This window comes from Cervus canadensis, chromosome 5 (genome assembly GCF_019320065.1).
Source record: "Cervus canadensis isolate Bull #8, Minnesota chromosome 5, ASM1932006v1, whole genome shotgun sequence".
NCBI classification, from domain to species: domain Eukaryota; kingdom Metazoa; phylum Chordata; class Mammalia; order Artiodactyla; family Cervidae; genus Cervus; species Cervus canadensis.
In genome coordinates this window covers 18,386,747-18,410,013 of record NC_057390.1, presented here as the reverse complement: position 1 = coordinate 18,410,013, position 23,267 = coordinate 18,386,747, and the positions used below count along the sequence as shown (strand labels likewise).

The 23,267-nt window shown below is 43.4% G+C and overlaps 1 protein-coding gene across 1 annotated transcript in view; it reads right to left on the bottom strand.

Moving 5' to 3' along the window:
* Window positions 1-23,267, bottom strand: part of CRIM1 (cysteine rich transmembrane BMP regulator 1) — a 204,455-nt gene that overhangs the window by 94,311 nt on the left and 86,877 nt on the right. The window contains exons 3-4 of the mRNA XM_043468318.1: window positions 16,479-16,721; window positions 15,297-15,417 (exon numbers count right to left, since the gene is read on the bottom strand). Of these exons, the coding sequence (XP_043324253.1) occupies window positions 15,297-15,417; window positions 16,479-16,721 (364 nt within the window). The remainder of the gene's footprint in view (window positions 1-15,296; window positions 15,418-16,478; window positions 16,722-23,267) is intronic.

Genomic DNA, 23,267 nt, shown 5'->3' with positions numbered 1-23,267 from the left:
AGAGGGCAAACGGAGAAAACAGTCCTCTGCACTTCCTGCTACACGGTACTAACAGGAAGGTCCATCGTAAGCCCTTAATGACACAGGCATTATGACCACCCTCTTCCTAGCTTTATCAAGGGGTGGATGATTATGGCTGGATTCTCAATGCTGGCCTGTGGCTCAAGGAACTTAACTGTAGGTGCTAAGTTGGAGAGAAAGTGGTATAAATCGTAAGACAATAGGAGCTGTGGGCTTACACCATTCCTAGAAATCACCCTCCGGAGCCAAGCCCCACAGTAAGCAGGTCAGGTCAGGAGAAAGCCAGTGTACATTGCATAGGTCCTCTGTCCCACGTGACTGTTTAAACAAGAAGAGTTGGGACTGTTCCCAAGAGACTCCTCCTGGCAGCGGGGGAACCAGAGGCACAGACACACAGCTGGGAAGCACCCCCAGGGCCCAGGCCCCTGTTGAAACACCGAGACCTCGGATCTGGTGGGGGTCCTGAACTGAACTCAGCGCGGCCCAACAACCTGATAACTACCACGACCCAGGACAAGAAGCTCTCTGCCTTCACCTCCCCAGGCCCGGGGCAAGACACTGGTGTGTGCTTCCATGGTGGGCAGGACGGCTGCAGAGCGGGGACAGGAGTGAGAGGTGCGTGGAGACCCAGGCAGGAGAGGCAGGAGGAGGGGACACCAGCACGCTGCACTCTGGGAAGGAGGAGGAGTGGGTCTGGTGGGGACAGTATGTTCCAACAAAGCAACATCAGGTGTCCCAGTTCAGGGCTGGATTCGCCGACTGCCTTAGGAATGGATGCTTCACGACGTGGGAGCGGCTTGCTGGTGAACACGCAGTGACCCTGGAACTCTCTGCCGAGTATGTGGGCGCAGCAGGCACTCAGCAGGGTGGGCTCGGGATACACAGGTGCTTGGTTCAAGAAGTCTGGTTTAAGGAGGTATCGGATACATATAAACAAACCAGAGCACAAGTTGATGGGGACTATTCTGTTTCCTCCCAGATCACATGAAGAACAAACTCCAACATCCGGACTATCTGGAAATGTGGACAGACCCTCCACTGCTGGGGCTGCTAACGCTTCTGTAGGTCCTCGGAGCTGCTTGCGACCTGAGCTGGCACTGAAAGAGCTGACTTTGAGCACGCGTCCCCTGGATCCCTTGGGGCTGCTGATTCCCAGACCTCTCATCCTTGTCATCAGTGTAAAGTGCAAGGTCCTCTGGTCTTCCATCCTCAAGGGAATGTACATCCTCAGAGACCACCCTGCTTCCCAGGGACTCACCCTTTCGTGCCCACTGCTCGGCCTCCCCCACCCTTTCCTCTCCCAGAATCTGATTATCATCACAAAGTGCACCATCAAATCTGTTCTAGCCCTTACCTGGCTCACTTGAAAACATTACTTCCTTAAGGTGAGACCATGAACGTCCCCACACTCACCTTTCCCCTGGGCTTGTTCTTCACAGTGACTACAGGCCAGCCCTCACTGCGGCTTGCCTCCCTCAAGCCTCCATGCAAGCCCCCCTAGCCCCCTGGGGCTTTATCTCCTGCCCATTTCCTACAGGGGGGTGGAGGTTCTGAGAGAGTGCTCTGACATGCGGGAATCTTAGGTGTGACTTCTGGCCACGTGGGAGCTGTGTGACCTTGGGCACCCCATCAGCTCTCTCAAGCTCACTTGTTCTGCATGTAGGACAAGGAAGATTCAAGATTCCCTATCTCATGGGACTGCGACGTGGATTCAATACACTGATGTAACCAACACAGTGTGTGGAACATAGAATCACTGAACTCCTGTGAACTACTTCATATCACTATCATTTGGAAGCTTCCAGGTCTATATGGAGGAAGCCTTTTCACCATCCTGACCCCCTCACCTGATCTTTTGGACTCCAGTGACCCTTGCTGCCCCTCTACTTCAGCCATCTGCTTTCACCAGCCACACTTCTCTCAAACGTCAAATCAGACTTCCTATAGTCCACAATATTGGGGGTTGATTTTGGAATTTTCAGAATAATGGTTCATTTTTCCTTCCAGCTGTCTCAGGCCCAGGCTCCCACCACACTGACTCCTCAACCTTATTGAGACTTCTATTCCCAAATGGTTCACTTTTCTTCTAAGCCTGGGCCTCATTTGATGGTATCTCCTTCACAAAAAACAGCCCCCAAACCCACGGCATTTTACCTGAGCCACCAGCTTCATGATACCTCTAAATTCCCGGCCCCTTTAATCTTGTCCCTTGACATCAACCCCAAGTCAGATACACCCTGAAATGGCAAATGTGACTGTCTTTTTTCAAAGGTTGGAAGGGTGCTGTGGACAACTCTAGAGGGTCTGTGCCCTCTGAAGGGACTTCACTATTCACTCCATGCAGAAATGTATAGTCAGTGTTGCTATACTTTCCAACTGCTCAAGAGACACCAGATTTTTCCATGAAGAATCCCAGGTTTTAAATGTTGATGACTAATTTAAAGATGGACAAAAAAAAAGGCAATGTCCAGAAAACATATCTTGGGGTCAAATTCAGCTCCAAGGCAGCCAGCTGCAAACTGGAATTCAAACCAGTGACTTCCTTTAATACCCAAGCTGTCGATAGGTGGTGGAGGGAAAAAAAAAAAAATCACCTTTCTGGCAGTAGCTGTTCTACATCTTCAACACTGGAGTCCCTCATGCATCTGAAGACCTCCGTTCAACCCTTAGGATCATTCTTCCAACTGCAGGCACAGAGAGCCAATGCTGTGTGTCTGTGTGTGTATGACCAGGGTAGTGAGAGTGGACACAGGTGGGAAGTGTTCATCCCACATGGGGAAGAGAGGGTGGAGGGAAAGACATTCCTGGAAGGGGGAAGAAACTACTCACATTTAGAGGCAAGAAAGAATAGCGTTTAGGCTGGAGCACATGGTTCAAGTCACCAGGAGGATATTATATGCTGGGCTGGGGAACTGGGGGATATTGTGGGGGAAACTTGTGGGAGGCATGAACTAGTGAGATAGGCCAGAGCTGGGTAATAAGGGGCCTGGTGTACCATACTAAGAAGTACCATTAATTGAAAGCAGTAAGAAACTAAATAATATTTACATCTAGTGATGTAGTTTTGTAAAAGGGATGATTACCAAAGGAAAAAAGAAAAAACAACATGGGCATGAATTCCATTTTTCTTGAATCATCACATGTGCTGTGTGCTCAGTAGCTCACTGGTGTCTGACTCTTTGCGACCCCATGGACTGTAGCCCGCCAGGCTCCTCTGTCTGTGGAATTCTCCAGACAAGAATATTAGGGTAGGTTGCCATTTCTTACTTCAGAGGATCTTCCTGACCCAGGGATCGAGCCTGCATCTCTTTGCATCTCCTGCACTAGCAGCAGCAGCAGCACTACCTGCATGGGTGGGATTAGTGCTAATTTTTAAAAAATAATTACTTTGAGAATAATTACAATATTGATGTGGTTTTTGCCATACATCGACATGAATCAGCCATGGGTGCACATGTGTCTCCCCATCCTGACCCTCCCTGTCCCAGAGCACCGGCTTTGAGAGTCCTGCTTCACGCACTGAACTTGCACTGGTCATTTATCTTCCATACAGTAGTATACGTGTTTCGGTGCTATTCTCTCACATCATCCCACCCTCGCCTCCTCCCACAGAGTCCAAAGTCTGTTCTTTACATCTGTATCTCTTTTGCTGCCCTGCATATAGGATTGTTGTCACCGTCTTTCTAAATTCCATATATATGTGTTAATACACTGTATTGGTGTTTTTTAAGTTGTAAGACACATTAAAAATATAAAAATCGATGACCACAATAGCCTAGAATGCCCTTTCCTCTTTCTCCATCTGGTGAACTCTGACTCATTCTTAAAGACTGAGCTCAAAAGTCAAATCCAACAGTCAAATTCCAAATCGAAATCAGTATCTCTTTATAAGCTTACTGTTTTTTTGTACAATTCTACTTCTAAAGCATGTAGCACTTTAAATTGCTCCAATTATCTACATCTGTCTTCCCTTTAGACTGTAAGCTCCTTGACATCAGTCTCTACTTCTTATTCCTACAAGGTTAGCAAAACATCCAGCACATGATAAACACTCAAATATTTGTTCTCCACACAGACTAAAAACATTATGGGATTCTGATGCTAGGACTTACTATAGCTTAACTACCTATAAATTTAACTAAAAGAGTATGCTGAGTATTTACCTGTGATAGACAATGATGAGATTGAGACTTACCAGGTGCATCCTTGTCCTCAAAAAAGTACACAATCTAACGTCTTAGAAAGTGTCATAAAAGTCTTCAAGAATCCATGATCTAGTTGATGGAGATCAAAGTACTCCATCCTCTTATCACAAGAGCCATAGCATACAAACAAAGGCACTGGAAAGGACCATTTAAAATGTACTTGTCTGTGTGATAATACATTCACAACAGACGGAGCAAAAGTCCGAAAGAAACCAGTCGTCTCTACCTTCAGGGTTGCAGTCAAACAGTTAAATGTCTGCTAAGCTCATATAACTCTCAACCCTCTGCAAACTGTGTCTCCACAATGATGAGTCTTATCACCTACAGCCCGTGTAAGGTGGCAATGAAGAGTAAAACACAGCCCAAGGCACTGGGTGTTGCTTTTGGCATTTCTAGAAGAGGGAGGGTTTTAACGGGTTCGATATGCCTGTTGGTTTCACAAGTAACTTCACAAAACATTTCTGTAGCACTGTCTGGAGCTATTCTTCCAACAGGCTGAGTCATGATGATGATGATGACGATATCAAATGAGGGTGGGTGGGTGAAGCCCTCTGAGATGCCATATCATCCAGGCTGTGGATTCTGTTTTCCATTTTTAATGAAAGTCTTATGGAATTCAGCTGAGGGACGTTCTTTCAGTGACAGAGGGCCACGTATTTATCATCTGGTGATGGCCAGTCTCCCTCATGTCAAACTGAAAGCCCCCGAGTGACAGCCTGAAGCTTTTTGTCTCAGGAGTAAAACAAGGACCAAATAAGAACAGACACTGGTCATATGCAACACAAACAGCGTAAGACACTAGTATAGGAAGTGCGGGGTTACACATCTGAAGTGAATTATTGACAAATTAAACTCTCTATTAGGGAAATAGTTCATCTCCAATGGGCAAGGGTTTTACTTCTAGGAAAGCATATTTTCTTCATTCTGGGGACAAGTCCAATAATAACATGGAATTCCTACAATTATTTTGTTTTACAAACATCAGAGTTTAATATAGACTCTGGCTTTTTTAGTCATGAGTTGACTTGCTCCTTTGGGCCAAAAATTACTGTGACAGAGGGCAACAGAATAGAAGTTCTTTTCTTAGTTGAGAAAGAAGGGCTTCAAATATATTTCCAAATTTTTCTGCATGTATTTAAAAACAGAGAGAATGCTGCATGATAGCGTGTCAAGAGTCAGGAATGTTTTGAATCTGCTCTATGCTAATGCATATTTTACATACTGTGTAAGTTAATTTTATTTATCCCCAAAGCAGCTAGATAAATTATTCAAATGAAAGGGAACAACCAAAATATGAACTGAATTAGAGAAATTTGTCTACTAATAGATCAATCTAAAAAAAAACCAAACTGTTATTAAGTGCCATCTTCTTCAAGACAAGGTCTTGGGAACAGATGGACATGATAATTAATTACAGGGCTTTAATTTGATCAAGTCCTTTTGAAAATGAATATTCAGGGGTAATTCTCACTGGTTAGTTTCAGTAAGCATCATACAAGCACCTTAATTACCCAGCACACTGTTAGGAGCGCAGGGATCTACAGAAACTGTTATTGGGTGATCTAAAACTTAACACTGTCTCAGAGGACTCAGAGGGGCTCTGGTTTTTCTGAGCCACCTGCAGGAAGTTTCTGGCTTTGACTTCCCTGTCTGGTTGGGCTGATGTGCCCGTGATGAGACCTGTCCTCCATGTTTCTGACCCTTGTGTAATTAATTATCCCGCCTACCCACTGGTCCCCAGCACCCTCTGAAAGGCACCATCCAGTTGAAGACAGGCTGAGGTTCTACAGTCAAGACTTGACTGGGGAGCTCTAGAAAACTGAACCACCCAAGTGCATGTGTAGGAACCAAGAGAAAGTTAAGGTATTTCTGACACTGACCCTTTAAGACCATTATGCAAAAGTGCTCAGCTGTGTCCGACTCTTTGCGACCCTATGAACTGTAGCCTGCCAGGCTCCTCTGTCTATGGGGTTTCCCAGGCAAGAATACTGGAGTGGGTTGCCATTTCCTTCTCCAGTTACGCAAAAGTGGATAGATGTTAAATGATGCAGAGGAGTGAGATGTGACTTCTCTATAAGCTGGCACCTGTAGATTCCAAGCTTTGCAACTACAGGCAAATATGGAGGGATATGAAAAAAGATCATCAGTGATTCTGTCTGTGTGTATGCTTTTTGAGGTCCTTGATTTCGTGGTTTGGATTTAAGGCTTGCCTAGTCTGGATTTAAAGCTTGCTGGTTGCTTTATTGTTTTTTCTTAAATGCAGTTTTCATTATTTGGTAGAAATCCAGTCTATGACTTGACTCTTTTCTGGAAGGCAGATTACCTCTGTTTGTGTTCCTTTCTTATTACCTTCCAAAGGTCTGAAACTCTTCTGAGACTGGTGGAGGTGGTATTTGTGAGGTGCTGAGTTCCTTCAAGCCTAAGCCTTATATTCTTCATCACCACACCCCAAACCAAGCCCAGTGTTCTCTGTCTTCCACGAGATTCCCAGTGAGTCTTCGCTATTTAACCGGGCACTTCCCAAACTACACCTTGTTTTCGCTCACTGCAGCTTTGTGGCTAGATTAATTTTGATGTAACTCAAGTGCTTCTGAAGGGAAAGGACAGCCTGCCAAAGATTCCACTCTGCTGGCTTCATCCATGATGAGTCAATTTCAGGCTGTAAATTCTGAAACCCCAGAAAGCTTCTTTTCTAAATATCTACAACCAGTCACAAAAACCAATGTGCAGCTATCTCCAAGCCTCTATTATCACAATACAATACAGTACCAACAAGGCAAATTTTCTTGAGAGTCCAAAGAGATCAGGATGGAGCAAAGGGAACTAAGCATCCTGGATTTTCACCCTGAAGCAGCCGCATATGACTATTTAGATGCTGTAGTAAAATTCATAACCTTTATTCTGGCCATGGGCTGCATAGCTGATGTATCTTTCTTATACAACAGGGTTGGGCATCCTTCTTTTTATCTTATTTCCCTTCCTGGAATTATAGTGTTCGGAGCTTTATGGTACGACAGGGTATGAGTGAGGAACTATCTTCTAAGGTCAGTGTCTTATGAGACAGAAATAAAACTGAGGCTCAAACAAAGACAAGGGACTGTAACTCAATAGACCATTTTTTACTTGAAGAGACATAGAAAAAAGTGGTCTAATCATAAAGTTAGAGAATCTAAAACTCTTCCACAAATATAATGCTCTGTGTGTGTGTGTATACACAACTTAGTGTGAAATAAAGAAAAATGCCATAAAAATATGGAGAACCCGGATAAAGAGGTGTGACAGGGAAGAGAGACAAAGACAGACTTTACCTTAAAGAAAGTGGGGCAGCAATAGCTGGGGACAGACAGGTACAAATATGGCTGTGGGAGCCAGTCGGCAGCCATGTACAGGTTGATGGAGCTCACACCGGTGAGTGTGCAGGGCTATAACGATGCTACACACATCACCCTCCTCACAACGCACCCATCAAGGCAGGCTGACAGGCAGAGATATCCACATTCTATTAGAAAGCAGTTTAATAGAGTAAATCCTTATCTTACGGATTCAGCCTTTGGCCAGACAGTCTCTGTTCCTGCTATATAAGTGGCTATCTATTTATAGATGTAAAAAAAGAAAAAGCAACTAGTGATATTCAGCTAGCCGTTAACCAACAAGCAATCTCTTTTGTTGGATTCAGCATTCACAATTCAACCAGTTCTGATTATCCTGGTTTACATGATTAGTCTACAGCATTTTAATTTAGTTCATTTTGCCTTACCTAATTTTTTTATGAAAAAAAAAAAAGTAACTGTAATTCTTTCATGACTTCCTTTGGACTTTACCCTCTTCCTGTCATGATGAAAACCATCTCTTTCACTCTCTCATTGTCTTCTGAGTCTTGGGATTTTCCAAAAATTTTCCTTGTCTTCTTTCCCAGAAGTCTCTGATCACCAGCAGGTTGGGTTTCTCCCCACCACCCCCGCCCCCATTCTAAAGAGTTTGGGAGAAGTCCAAGAATTTAAAGGTAGAAGTTACTTTTGAGATCATCAAATCCCTCCTCGTCTCCTCCTCTCTCGGGTAAGAAAACAGACCCAGATGAGGTGGGAGGCTTATCCAGACTCATGCATAAGTGGACATGGATTCTAGAACTCAGGTCTAGACACGGGCTCTCTCTGCACGGCACCAGGTCATGTGTGGAGGAGTGTTCTTTAGCTGTCTACTCACAGACCACAATGTAAAGCAAAGTGTGGGCCACGGGACACCAGGTCTCCTGAGTGGTGGGGCTGGAGGGGAGCGAACGCAGGGCCACTGGGGTCAGCGCTGCCCTGTGACTCATGCTCACAAAGCTGAGCTCTGCCACTCAGCAAGCAGGACCCTGCCTGAAAGCAAACAGCCACACAGCCTGTCTCCTGGGTGGGTGGGGGAACACTGGGATTCAGGCTCAGCTGCATTTTCTCTGGAACTGTACTCAGAATCTAATGTGCTCAAGACATTCTGTTAAGCTTTATAGTGAAAACCAGTCACATATTAGTCAACATTGTAACTAACAGATAATCTAAAATCTTTAATTACTTTGGACTAAGTAATGCTTAGTCCAATGCTTCCAAATCTTGATTTAAAAATAAAAGAGGATTTTCAGTATAGAGTCTCAGAAAGCAAGTGATATAAATGTTCCGGATATAGGCTCTGGAAGAGGATCAGACCCTTTAGTCAGAGAGAGGCTGGAGCCAGGAGGAAGCTTGGGAACCTGGCATGATACACTGCACACAACCCAGGAGAAACTCTATTTTAAGTTTTTGAACATTATAAACAATGACTTCATTTATTTCCACCTCAAAATAACTGGACTGGATTTTTCTCAATAACTATTAGAATGCATACTTAAAGACAGAAATTGATAACAGAATGTTTCAGAACAAACAGTTTGGGACAAATCTCATTAAAATAAATTTAGAATGGCTGACTGTAAATAACATATTACATTCATTCATCTTCTTAATAAAAACATAAGAAAAGAAAAAAAAATAAATAAATAAAAACATAAGAAGAGTCACATAACACAGCAGAAAAGGCACAATGATATTAAAAAAAAAACTCACTTAACACACAGTACAGAAAAAGGAAAGACAGGAGAGGTATTATTTTTTAGATTTTTAACTAGTTAACTTCTCTCCTGTGAATCTGTACCTAAAAATCCCGGTGAAAAATTACAGGGGCAAAGGAAAAACTGTAAAATGAGGCATGTACACTGGGGACAGCAAAGAATATGGAGCACAGAGAAAAAAAAAATCATGATCTAGGAGCCTTCCCCTTAAGACAGTCTAAGCTGGCTGACAGGAAGACGTGGGATGCACAGAGGCACAGGCCAGGCTGGCTCCACACTCCAACCACACCTGGTGGGTCCAATTCTCTCAGACAATCATTCTATAATCAACCAGTCTAGAAGGGAATTACTATGTATTGGGTTGGTCAAAAAATTCTTTCAGATTTTTCTGTTAGATGTAAGATGTTTTAAAAATTGACCTGGTCTTATCAGGCAGATCTTGTCGTGTCCAAAAATGGTATTTCCTATTGTGTGATGGGGCAAAACTAAGTTTAACTAGGTAGTTACAACATTCCGCAAGGAGAGGAGTTAAAAATAATGATCAGCTAAATGATGCTTAAAGTTTAGGCAGTGCTCAGAGGCTTCTAAATCTTGTATCTACTCCCAGGTAAATTGCTGACTGGCCAGGGAAGGAAGAAACAGGAAGGGAGTGGCTGGGAGAAAGGAGGCCATGAGCCCCGGGCCAGAAGGACACTGGTCTTTGGAAAAGAAAATCACAGAGCTGTAGCAGTCCACCAGCTCTCCACCGTCAGAAAAGGAAAACTAAAGGAGTCCCTATTTTGGGGACATGTATGTTATGGTGACTTAAAATTGGCCTCAAATTCTTTGCAGTTTCTCGCAGTTAGAGGCGGAATCCACTGCCCCATCCTTTGGACCAAGGCTCGCCCTGTGAATTGCTTATACTAGCAGAATGTAGTGGAGGTCGTGCTGTGTGACTTCCGTGCTGGTCTCTTTTTAAACCTTTGCTACTTCCTCCCCGTTGTTCCTGCCATCATATGAAGGTGCCAGGATGAAGGACCACACAGTGGGCGACTCGCCCTTCCAGCCCACACATGTGAGTGACATGACCTTGGCGCATCCAGTCCCAGACGAGCCACCAGCGAGCTGGAGAGGAACCGCCCCCGTAACACACCGAGGCGTGAGAAATAATAAATCTTCACTGTTTTAAGCAATTACTTTTGAGGGTGTCTTGTTACACAGCAGTGAGTAACTGAAACATATGTATATTGTGTTAATATGTACTATACTGTTATAAACAAATATGATGGTTGAGATACAAACTCATATTCATTGATGTGTTTCCTGAGCTTTAAGACAACAAAGCATTGTTTGTTTTAAATGCAGTGGAGAGTACAGGCCTTTAAATCAAAGAACTCGGGCTAAAGACTTGGACCTGCTTTGTCCCCTGTACCAAACAACGCTTGTGATCTTGCACAAGTCACTTAGTCTCTCGACCTCTGTTTTCATATCTGTAAATTCCTCATGGAGTCAGAAAGACAAAATGAGGACAACAAAAGTTAAAAAAAAAAAACAAAGAAAGCTTTGTAAACGGCAAGGCACATTTTAAGTTAAGCTATCATTATTATTGCACCTAGATGTTACTTAAAGACTTCCTGTTTTTTCTTCCTTGCAAAGACATCATTTGATCAAGGCATCTGACATGGCTTTCTCTTTTTAAGTTTTCTTTCTCATGGAGGCACTGGCAAGTATATCTGCGCACATCTACAAACGGCCTTATGAACCATGAAATGTTGGTTGCTCCACAGATAGTCCCATTTTTCCTTTTTATAATCATGCAGGGTTCAGGACCAGAGCCACTAAGACTCATTCCTTCCCACTATCTCCTGAAAGGTATGATGAGCTGCCATTTACCTCACAATGTAGTCAAGCTCCAACAGAACAGAAAAGGATGAAAAGTACCAGCAAGGTGCTTGAGGCCTAAACCAAGCTGAGGGAAGGAAGAATTAACCATGATAATTATATCACACAGAAGAACGATGTCTAAACAGGATGAAAGTGAAAGTTGCTTAGCTGCGTCTGACTCTTTGCGACCCCATGGACTATATAGTCCATGGAATTCTCCAGGCCAGAATACTGAGTGGGTAGCTGTTCCCTTCAGAAGATGTTCCCAACCAAGGGATCAAACCCAGGTCTCCTGCATGGCAGGCATCCTTTACTGCCTGAGCCACCAAGAAAGCCCTAAATAGAATGAAGTTCAAGAGGAAAGACAGAGAAAGAGGCGACAGTGGAGAATGGGGATTAAGAAAGTGCAGAGATGGAGCAAGGAGAGCAGGGCTCACCTGTCCTTGGAAAGGGCAGGGATGGGTGGGAGAACCAGTACTTGGCAGGCATGGAAGTGGAAAGAGATATCCATGCATGATAAGGACACCTGGAAGGGAGTGTCTTGTCACCTGGGAAGAGCCCAGCTCAGCTCATGTTCCACGAGTGAATGAACAACTGAATGAAAAAAATGAACTGAAAATAGGCAACTCAAAAGAAGGTTCACAAAGTGAGCAAGTACTGAAATAGGGCAGTCAGTGGCCTGAATGGGCGACAGTCTCACTGAGAATGGCAATTCCATTCGGATGGGAATGAAGGTGGGAGGGATTCATTCTTCAAGATAAGGGGAAACATGTCCACAGACTCCTTTTCTAGTCTATGCAAGTACGATAAATCCTACAGAAAAGGGGTCTGTGACTTCTACCTAAGGTAGACCTCTTCTGCTAAAGCTTCCAATACTTTATACTCCATCCCGACTGTAAAAGGCTTCTCCCCCAGAATTCTTCATATACACAGTTCTGATCTCAAATGGCTTTAACTTCTTAGCAATGCTCTTTATAAATATGCTGGTAAAGGTCAAGTCATCATGACAGGGTTTTGCATATTCTAAAATGATCTTCTTTATATCTAATCATGGTCTCACAGAGAAAACTTTTGATGTGGATCACACACAAGGATAAAATTATTATGTAGCCTTTTTCCCCTTAAAATACTATTGCTATTACAACATATTAGGCTTTCTATTTCCATTTTCATGTGATTGTTTGGGTTTTTATTCTTCTGACAAAGAATGACCTGAACGCCATCCTCCTTAATAAGCAGGAACCTCAATATGCTCAAGTCAAGTCATGGTCTGAGTCCATTCTGCATTTACTGATTCATTTGAAATTAATGCATATGCAGAGGAAAAGAAAGGACACAATTCCTGACCTGTAGAAATGCCCTTTAGCTGGTGAGACAAGGCTTTATCCATGTTAACAGTTATATAACAATGCAAGGAAGTATATGATTAATCGGCAACATGGACAGGATATGTTGGGAGTACCTAGGGAGCGAGCTGGGTGTTGGCTGCAGAACAAAGGCCTTGTGGATAAAGTGGAATTTAACTGAGAGGTGAGCCCTGTGCTTGGAGCAGAGGATTCCTGCAGTAATGGCCATAAAGAAGGGAGTGGGGGAAAACTGCAAGGGTTTTATAGTGAGACAAGGAGGAGTATTACTACCTAATGGCAGAAAGAAAATGTTTCTCTTCTGCAATATATAAGTCATCATGGCCAATAGTGGGCCTGTTCATTCATTCATTCATAAATGTAGGTTCATATTTTATACCATATGGAAAGCTATAAAATACTCCCATCCCTTGAGAAGCACACAGAGTTTAAGAGACTGCCCCCCAAAAATCACTGAGCTCAAAGTATTATGAAAACTGCTATGATAAAGAGATACATGGGAATTATTATTAATACATTAAGAGTAGAGAAGAGATACCTGTCATCTTTAGGGGCTGAAGACTGAAAAACACTTCAAAGAGAAGGAAATGTAGTCCTGAAAAAGGAGAAGCCTGCAGAAGGGGAAGGCAAATGCAAGGGCCCAAAGCCTGAGAGCATGACGGGGGAAGGGGGGGCGGGCTGCGGGGGAGGTAGAGGGGCCGTTTCAGGTGGGAACACAGGATGCACATGGACAGGGGGCAGCGCGGGAGCAAGGGTCACTGACTATTTAAAATACAGGAAACCGAAGAGCTGTGAGAACTCCCTCCCTGCAAATAATTTACCGTGGGATTTCTGAATGGCTTCCTTCTCCCAATTTCCAACTTCTACATTAAAGCCACCTTTAACTGACCACTCTTTGGTTCTGAATGCCAATGTAAAGATTATGTCAACATATAATAACCGTACCAAGGTTTATGTTTACAGGACTCACAGAAGCATGGGGATAAAACGGAAGGCCTCTGCTCGAGCCTCCTTTCCAAAGTGATGTTCTTTCTAAGCATCTCTGGAAGGTGGCCACCCAGAGGGAGAGAAGGCTCTCCAGCTACAGGGAGCTCAGTTTATCTCCAGAAACAGCCCAGTTCATGACTGTACATCATTAGTTGTGAAAAATTATTTTTTCCTTAAACTGAGATTAAATATGTCTTCCTGTGGCTTCTATCCATTTTGACTCCCTAGCGTGACTGGAAAAATAGCCTACTGGGCCTCCTACATGCAGACAGTGCTACATTATGTTCCTAACAGTGCACTGAGACTTGTCCCTTCTCCTCTCTACAGGTGTTATGAAGCTACAGCTGGCTCAGTTTTGATTAAGTGGTCTAATATCACGTGCCACCTCTCTTTTCATGAAGACCTTGAAAGGACATCTGTCGCTGGTAGCAATGCTCCATTTTCTTCCTTTACTGATAAGTAAATATGTTTGCATGATACTTCAACCCTTTCCAAGCATTTCACATAAATTAACACATTGTAATGTCATAAGAAAGGGCTGCGCCACTGTAGGTTAGTGTCACAAAAATCTTTGCACGTGTTTTATGATACACTATAAAGGACTGGGCAAGTCCTGTAAAATATGTCTGACAGAATCCTATGGTTTCTCTCGGGACAATGATTAGGAAATGCCAAAGAATTAAAGCATTTTAAGAGCAGAAAGAAGAAACCAGTAATAAGAACCAATTCTGGATGTCTACTCCAATCATGGACAAATCACTGATACTTACCTTAACTAGAGACCATACAGATTCCTATCTTAGCAAACCATTTGTATCATCACAATTACTCATGCAACAGATCTAGGTGCTAAGTGCCTGGCACTGGGGCTAGGGGAGAAAGAGGCTTGAAGTGGGGTTAAGGAAGGCACCATGTTAACCCTGGATATTAACTGTGGACCAGCAGTTGAAAGAAATGAGATGACTTTGTCAAAATCATGCCTGAGTGACCTGGGGAAGCTAGAGGGGAGGACCTGGCAGGGAAGAGAGGAGGGCAACTCCAGGGGAGACAGCATGGAAACCCCCAAGTTTCCAAGCTCAGTCTTTCCAGAAGCAAAGCACAAAGTGCCAGCTCTATGGTGGTCCTATGAATCCCGGCAAGGATGGGGTCTGGGCACCCCTGAGTTCGAGTAAGCCTAGTCCCACAGGGTTAAAAAGACGTCATGCTACTAAGACTAAAATGACAGCAGTTTTTCCTCTATCAAGCCAAAGAGAGATTTGTTTGTTACTCCAGAAAGCATTATAGAAATCTAAACTCATTGTGGCCTAGGCAAGTTATGGGTCTGGGTAGATGTGTAATAACAAACGTCAAGGATCCCTGAGGAGCAATTCTCTGACGCATGCAGTGCTTCGTCCCATTGGACACAACAGTTAAACACCTTAAGATTCACTGTGGAGGATCAAACGACATGCCTACTATGGATCCACACCTCGCTGCCTACCTGACTAGATACTGAGGGACACGCTTCCTTTTCAGGACCCCGCCTAGAAAGTGCCCAGGCATCCCAGCCTGAGGACCCTCTAAGGATCAGGGACTTATCCTGAGGACACCTGCCTTTGACCCATAGGTGGAACTACCAAGTCACAGGAACAGTTCAGTGACTTCTCCACACAAACAGGAGGATCTTAGGGTTCCCTGGCACTTGGGAAAAGCAAACTGCATGCTTGAAACTGATTTTTAGATGCAACCACACTGGACAGAGGAGAAGGCGTGATGAACAGACAGCAGACCAACCTTGTTGGAAGAGTGCAGCAGCCGTCCGCGGTGAGTCTGACCTGGGTCTCGTAGCTGTCCAGGGGGCACACGGTTTGCTGAAAGGAGGGGCACTCCACGGTGCTGCAGTCCACACTGAAAACTGGGGGGCAAACAGAGGCACGGGTCACTGCTACATTTGCTTGCACTTAAGAGTCCCCAGATGAAAACCCTGGCTCTTTGCATTTTTGCAGTTTCCTTGTTTCCTGAAAACCCTGTCTTGGCACTGGCATTTTCATTTCAGTCAATGTGAGAGAACTATAATATGACCCAAACTTTCTGTTCAAGAAAAGAAGGGAACAAGACACGGAAGAGTTAAGATGCAGACACAGAGAGAGACAAGAGTTAGACCCAGTGGTGGTTCTGTAGATGGTGACGATCAGCCAGAGGTATTTCAGATGAAACAGTTCAAGAGATGAGCAAGGGATGGCGGGGCTTGAGCATTTAACTAACAGTTAAAAAAAAAAAAATCTGACCGATGGTTAGAAACTTTCAAAGAGGCAATCACTCCAGTCCAAACCTATTCACAGACCACAATGCAGCCACAAGAACAAGGATGTTAGAAATGCCACAGAGCAAGGAACAGCTGGGACATGACAACAGAACAAATGTGGCAGAGAAGTTGAGTAAATAGTCAAAGATGACTTAGTACATGCTATAAAGTCAGCCGAGGAATGGTGGGGAGCGGGCAAGAAGAAAGACAGGGGCTGAGCATCTCACTGTAAGATGGCTGGCACTTTGATGCATCTATTTATCTAAAAATAACTTTCTGTTTTATGTATGATGATTGTTTTAAATGTAGTACTTTAAAATGACAGATATATCTGCAAATGAGGATGATGACCTTCTCTGGGGAAATGAAGGAGGCGGCCATAGGACCATAAATTTTAACCCTACTGCCCCTATCAAGCTTTGAAGGAGAAAAAAAAAGAAGAGAGAAAAAGTCAGGATCCCTCTCCGAAGGTGCTTATGTACCAGTTGATTATCTGGTCCTCTGATTGGAGGGCAGAAGTCAGACTGCCAGTAGCTCAAAGTAGCCGGGCTGCAGAGCCCATCAGCAGAGCGTGTGCGTGCGGGGTGGGGGAGGGCAGGGGAGGTGGTGGTGGGCTGCTGCTACCCTCTGATGCAAAGCAGCGAGGCTGCTGGGACCACACCTGTGCATACCTGGTTTGCACTCATAGAGGTCACAGCACTCTCCCGGCTTCCCTGAGGCTTTGGACACAAGGATGTTCAGGTATCCTGGCTGGCAGACTTTCCGCAGGCAGCCCGCGGGGTCACACACACAGCGGCTGGGGAGGGGGCAGCACTCCCCGGGGGGTGCGTAGCCCTCGATCAGAACGGAGTCTTCAGGACAACGTGGAGAGAACTGGACTTCACAGCGGGCCTTGGAGCAATCTGGCTTCTCTTCTGAATGGGAGAGAAAGAGTTTAGCACAGGCCCAGGGGGGCAGCGTGAAGCACTTTCCCCAGAAGCGCAGGCAGTCTTTATGATCTAACTAGCCAAGAGGAGGAGACAGATACCCAGCAAGAACCTCAAATGCAGCTGAGCCTCTCGTGGGACTCTCTCCGGAGATCTGCTCATGACACCAGAGTGAGAGGTGGACACTGCCTCTCCCATCGTCCCATCCCCTTTCCTTGTGCTGAACAATCCATGTCCAACACATGGACCAGATGAAGAAAGACCAAGGGAAGATACGAATGTGCCACGGAGACTCTGAAAATGGGACTGAGTCGCTGACCAATGAAAAGATCTTTAGTTTGAAAGGAGTTTTAAGGGCTGTTCTTTGTGAACAGTGTACATTTAAACACCAAAAACAGACCCACAAATACCTAATGGCTATTTTGGGGTCTGGAGACAAGGTGCATGGCAGTCAGCATGGAGGAAGTTGACCTCCCCGCTCTGAAATTTGAGGCGATGAAGTACTAAGATGATATGAAAGCTTCAGCAAGATGGATATTGAGCCCAATTCCCATGTTCTTTCCCTAAATGACAGCTAGAGTGCTTCCGTCCCTAGCAGAGGTCCATCAGATGTATCTCGTTCTCCTTTCTCCAGTATTGTGCCACCAACCTACTGCTGCACTTCCATTTTAGAGAGTAAATAAATAAATCAAGCAAAGACAGACCGAGTTTATGAAACCCCAGTCCACAGCTCAGTTTCTTGGTTTAAGCTTTCAAGAAACCTACAGCAACGTTAGGCTCTGGAGAAAAACCCTGAAATAAACCAAAAGCACATCATCACAGCCCCATGACCTCTGGGGGAAAAGAGTGTGGGACTTGTTGGGGGAAAACACACCATGTGGTACTGGGGTATGTTCATAAACTGTCTTTCCTAGAGTGACCCACAAAGAATCACAAAGCTGGGTAAGGTGCAAGAGGTCTCCCAGTTTATCCTTCTAAGTGAAAAACTGTAGTCTGTTTTGCAGATAAAGAACCTAAAGCCCAAGCATTCAAGTGATCTATCTAAGGTTAGTGGTAAAAACAAAGCAAGAATCCAGGCCTCCTCACTTCTAGTCCACTTAGCTCTTTATATTACAAAAGTAGGTCTATTTACAAAATCTAAGTGTCCCTCAGGTCATTTTCAACCTTGATCGCTGTATCCTTCATTTCACCGTCCATCTCCCTTGTCTAACTATTTCTTGTCTAATCAAAAGACAGCATAGGTGAGCCTTCATACTCACAGTTCTAGCAAATTCATGCAAAGATATTTCCCGAGTGCCTGCTGTCCCAGCAGCCTTGTTTCCACAAGGAAAACACAGATCCCTGCCCTCACATAGTTTACAATGCAGGAGAGTGGTATAAAATAATCGGTACAATAAATAAGCAAACTCTATAGTGGGAGCAGGTGGTAAGTGCTGGGTGTGGGGGCGGGGAGCAGAACAGAGCAAGGGGGAATCAGAGGGCAAGGAAGAAGTGGCGGGGGCGAGGGGGTCCAGTTACAATTTGGTCGGAATAGGCATCACGGGGAAGCTGATGTCTGAACAGGTTTACAGAAGCGAGGGGTGGGCCACAGAGAAGCACGTCCCAGCAGAGGGCACCGCTACAGCATTTCTGCGAGTCCCAAGAAGAGCAAGAGGCCAGTGTGGCAGCAACAGGATGTACAGGGGACGCATATACCCCATTTCACATCACAACCCTGAGCAACTGCCTTGAGAAGAGAACATAATTAAAAGGAATTCCGTTCTGGATCCCCATCAGTGTGGGCAGAACAGATCAAAGAGCTGAGGAGGAGAAAGCTGTATGGGAGACGAAGCATGTAAAGTACATTGATGGATGATCTGGCAAATACAAACACATGGTCTCATAATTGATAAGAGGGCTATGACTTTAACTGCAACTAGCACTTAATTTCTACTCCTGTTAATGTGTTGTCATCGACTTATTCTGTATCACATTCTACTACATTCTAATCACGCAAAATATCTGTTATGTATGATCAGATTTCTCAAACATATGCTTCAATACAACCCACCACATTAGATCTTCCTATTTATTCTGCTCTTTTAAGTTTCTTTTAACAGTTCCAACATTGTCACCTACTGGTGTACATTTTGTAGCTCAAGCCTTGAGAGATTTACTGAAGACCTGCCTTAGTCACACAGGTGGGATTAAGGTAGGCCACCACAAACACTGTCTGAAACACAGTCTGAAATGACTTAAGAATGTTAAAAATAAGGATTAAATCTTACTAAATGCTTTTTCAACTTTTGTCAAGATTCATATTGGCTTTCCTTTTAATTTACTAATATGATCAATTAGTAGATTTCAAACCAGTCTGAGGATAAACCCTCTTTCTAAAGATCCAGCTGGATTTGACTTCCTAACATTTTGAGAATTTTAGATCAATAAGTTTGTAATACTAGCCTGGAGCTCTGTGTGTGTGTGTGTATGTGTGCACGCACACTGGCCTCATCCAGTCTCAGTTTTAGAACTTTCTTAATGAAATGTTTATCATTCTACCTCTTTCTCGGCTATATGGCAGTTCAAGTAACCCAAGATTTACCTATTCTTTGATGTTTTCATACAACTCACTTATGAAACTACCTGAACTCCGTAGTTTTTTTTTTTTTTTTTAAAAAGAAGGAAAGAACAGATTTCTTCTTTGGTTACTAGATTATTCAGGTGTTCCACCTCTTTTAGAATTATCTGTACTAACATATATTAGTGAAGAAATATCTCATTCACCTAGATTTTCTAATTCACTTCAGGCTTTACAGACCAAGCTTTCTTTATTTATATGTTCAAGGGTTCTTTCAAGTTTTCAAATCTATTCCTTCTTTGTTTTTCAGAATGTTTAACTGGCTTTCCTCTAAATTTAAAGATCAATGTTTAGTTCACTTTCTCTTTTATTTTCTCAGAACTATGAATAATTTTAATTATGATTTTAATACTTTAGCCAGATGCTGTTTTTGTTCTAATTTCTGATATGTACTACTTTAACGTAACTCATCATTTCTAATTCAATTTGATCTTCTCTTTAAAGACATTTAAGATCAGTGTTACCAAATTTCAGCATGGGTAGATTTTCTTTGGCTTTCTTTTTGAGTTTAATTTATAGTTTCACTGCCCTATTGTCAGAGAATTTAGGCTATACAATCTTCTACTTCTGTTAATTTCTTGAGTTTATCCTTTTTTGTTTTTTTTGGCATGGGGGTATGTTTACATGGCCAATGGCCAACTTTAAAACACATGAGTATTCATAAAGGACATATATTCTGTTTATTGAATACAAACCTGCAAATCTATTAAATCAAGCTTAATAATGACCCTCAGCTTACCCAGATCTTACACTTTTTACCTGATTTCCAAGAAGTATCTATAAAAATCTCCCACTATGAACCAGCAATTCTCCTTGTATTTCTAACAGTTTTTAATTCTTCAAGGCTGTGTTGATAACTTCATGACTAGCAGGCATAAGATTCAAGCATGTTATACTGACTTGGCAAACTGTAAAGTGATGATGCTTTCAAGGAATTTAGATTTCTCTAAGATTAATTTTTTAAATTTTGTAATCATTAACGTTCTTAGCTTTATTCTTTTCTTCTACCATCTATTCACCTTTCAATAGATTACCTAAAACACTTACTCATCCAGCATTCTTCCCTTCCTGCAACCAGTCATCTGTCACTTAAACCCAAACTATGGTTACCATAGCACCAGGAATTGATTTTCTAATACCTTCTTTCTCAGCCTGTTTCTAAATAATTCCTGTAGTAGATTTCATTTATTCATTTGTCTCTCCTCCATCTCTCTTTCATGGAGAAAATAAGGCGAAAACTACAGACCCACTATGTATTTTTCTATCATTTAGAAAGCTGCTATGACATTACCTCTGAATTTTGAGTTTTATCCATTTGAACAGAAGCCTCTCCTAACTCTTTCCCTATGGTGTCTAACAAATCAATATATAATACTTAACTTAATTAACAAGCTTTTCAGTCTGGTTCCCCTGGCAACACTTCGCAACTGGCATCTTAAAAAAAAAAGAAAAGAAAACTGCCCCAAATATAGAAAGACTAAAGTGACAGTATCACTTACAACAGAGATAATTAAGGGAAATAAGCTGGTTTCATCACATTAACACCATATTAATAATCTTCCTTTAAGAGGTGAGTCTTCAAAATGCTGAGAGTCACCCAGTATTAAACTGACATTACAATAATAATGGCAAGTTTCTATCAATCCTCATCACTTTAACCCATGTGCCTACATCTTGGCTGTGTGTAGACTTTCTCCAGGTCCATATGTCAAGAGGAAAAGTACAATCATGATCTACAAGTAGCAAACGCATTCAAGGTTTTATTTTTTTATTTTTTTGCTTTAAGCACAGATTTAAATAAAACCAAAGCCAAAAGAAAACAGACTAAATAGAAAAATTTTACTGCCAGATCCTCATTCTATTTAATTTCTGTAGAGTCTCACACATCTGACCCTGAAACCTTCTTCCTTTTTCAAAATGTCTTAAAATGGTCACTTAAAAATAACAGCAGATACTCTGTACACTTATTAATGGAAAACAGGCCACGTGAGTGAGTGAAAGTTGCTCAGTCGTGTCCGACTCTTTGCGACCCCATGGATTGTAGCCCACCAGGCTCCTCTGTCCATGGAATTCTTCAGACAAGAATACTGGAGTGGGTTGCCATTTCCTTCCCCAGGGATCTTCCCAACCCAGGGATGGAACCCGGGTTTCCTGCATTGTAGGCATATTCTTTACCATCTGACCCACCAGGGAAGCCCAAGGCCACGTAAAATGGACTAGTAAATTGAGACCGGCAACTGCAAAGCCAGTGCTTCCGGGCACTCTGCTTTGCTGAAGTCTATCCTGCTTCTCATATATACAGCATACACGCACACAGGGAACCCACCGTCATTCTGAGACAATCCTTGGGCATTCCTAACTATGGAGATATTTCAAGGGACCCAAATTTGGATTAGAACGAATGTAGTAGGTAGAGCATGGTGTTAAGAAGGGAAGAGTCTGGGATCACTGTTTTCCCCACACCTCACTGGTAATCTCCTTCCTTTATCATAACCTCAATTCCTTTATAATCCAAAGTCCCAGAGTAGCTATGGCATTGATGGAGGGTACCACAGGGGCCACTAGGTGGTCCTGGGAGACACATCTTGGTACCAGTTGAGATGCAATCCATGAATCCTTTTTTAATCCATTCATTCAACACATATTTACTGAGTGACTTCCATGCACCAGGGATTCTAGGCAGAGGGCTTAGAGCAGGCAATAAAACAAAGTCCTTGCTTGCCTTCCTGGATTTACCATTCCAGAGGAGTTACATAATAAACAAAGAACTACGCAGCATCATGCCAGATAGCAACAAATTCTTGGAAGCAGAGTTGGCCATCTGGGTGTAAAGTACTGGCCAGGTAGGTGAAGTCAGGTCTCTCTAGAGGACATGGCACCTGCACGAAGACCCGGATAAAAGGTGGAGGAAGGTGGGCAAAAGTAGGGTCGGGAAGGAGGGGTGGTGTCCCAGATATAGGAAACAGCAAGAATAAAGGTTCCAAGGCAAGAACAAGCTTACTCTCCATGTAGAAAATATTTATCTCATGATAGTTAAGAAGAAATCTGAATTAGTACAATTCAAAAGTAGAAAATACCAGAAAAATATTTTGATGAGTGACAGTTCTTATTAAGGATTTAATTCTCACTACCAGGCTAGAGCACTGAAAGCAGCATCTACCCGTTGGACCCCTTCTCCGGGGGAGGGGGCACTGTGCCCCCTCGTGCTCACACCCCTTCACCCTCCCATGTGAGGGAGATGACTTCGGCATCGCTCCTTGGCAGACGAGGAGACAGGCATAGAAAGATGAAGAAACTTGGCGGAGGTCACGCAGTAAGTGGCAGAGCCTCCCAAGCACAATCTTCACACTGGTGCACGATGCGAAAAGCAAGAGGAACTTCAACTTCCCCGGTACGTGCATGTTTAGTCAATGGCTACAGTTTTGCTCACGCGCAGAATGCGAAGGTCACTTGCAAAGATAAAAGAGGTTCAGGGTCTTCGGCTGTGTCCTCGTCACTTTCTGGTTGGCCATTCTCCCCATCTCATTTGCTCCTTGGCCGAACAGACATAAAGGAGGGGCTTTCTTACATCCAGCATTGTTTTGTTCTGAAGGCTTCTATTACAAATGCAAGAGACATGTCATCCTTATGTTTTTAAATTTAGAGACCGACTCCTTTAAAGTTACCCTGTGAATTCTTTTCATTCACATTCCATGATTTTATCATAACCTTTTTTGGCAAGCTCTGCAGTGAAGACTTGTTCCACACAATCATAACCCCAAGGGGAAAAAATTAGGCTTGTTGATACAGTCCCAGAAATATTTCATATTTCAGCTCATTCGGAAACACCAGCTGCACTTTCCCAGCACTTTCTTTTAGAATTTAACAGCGATGGAACCCACGCAGAGGCTTTGCTTGGTGGTTTGTTAAGCCTGCCA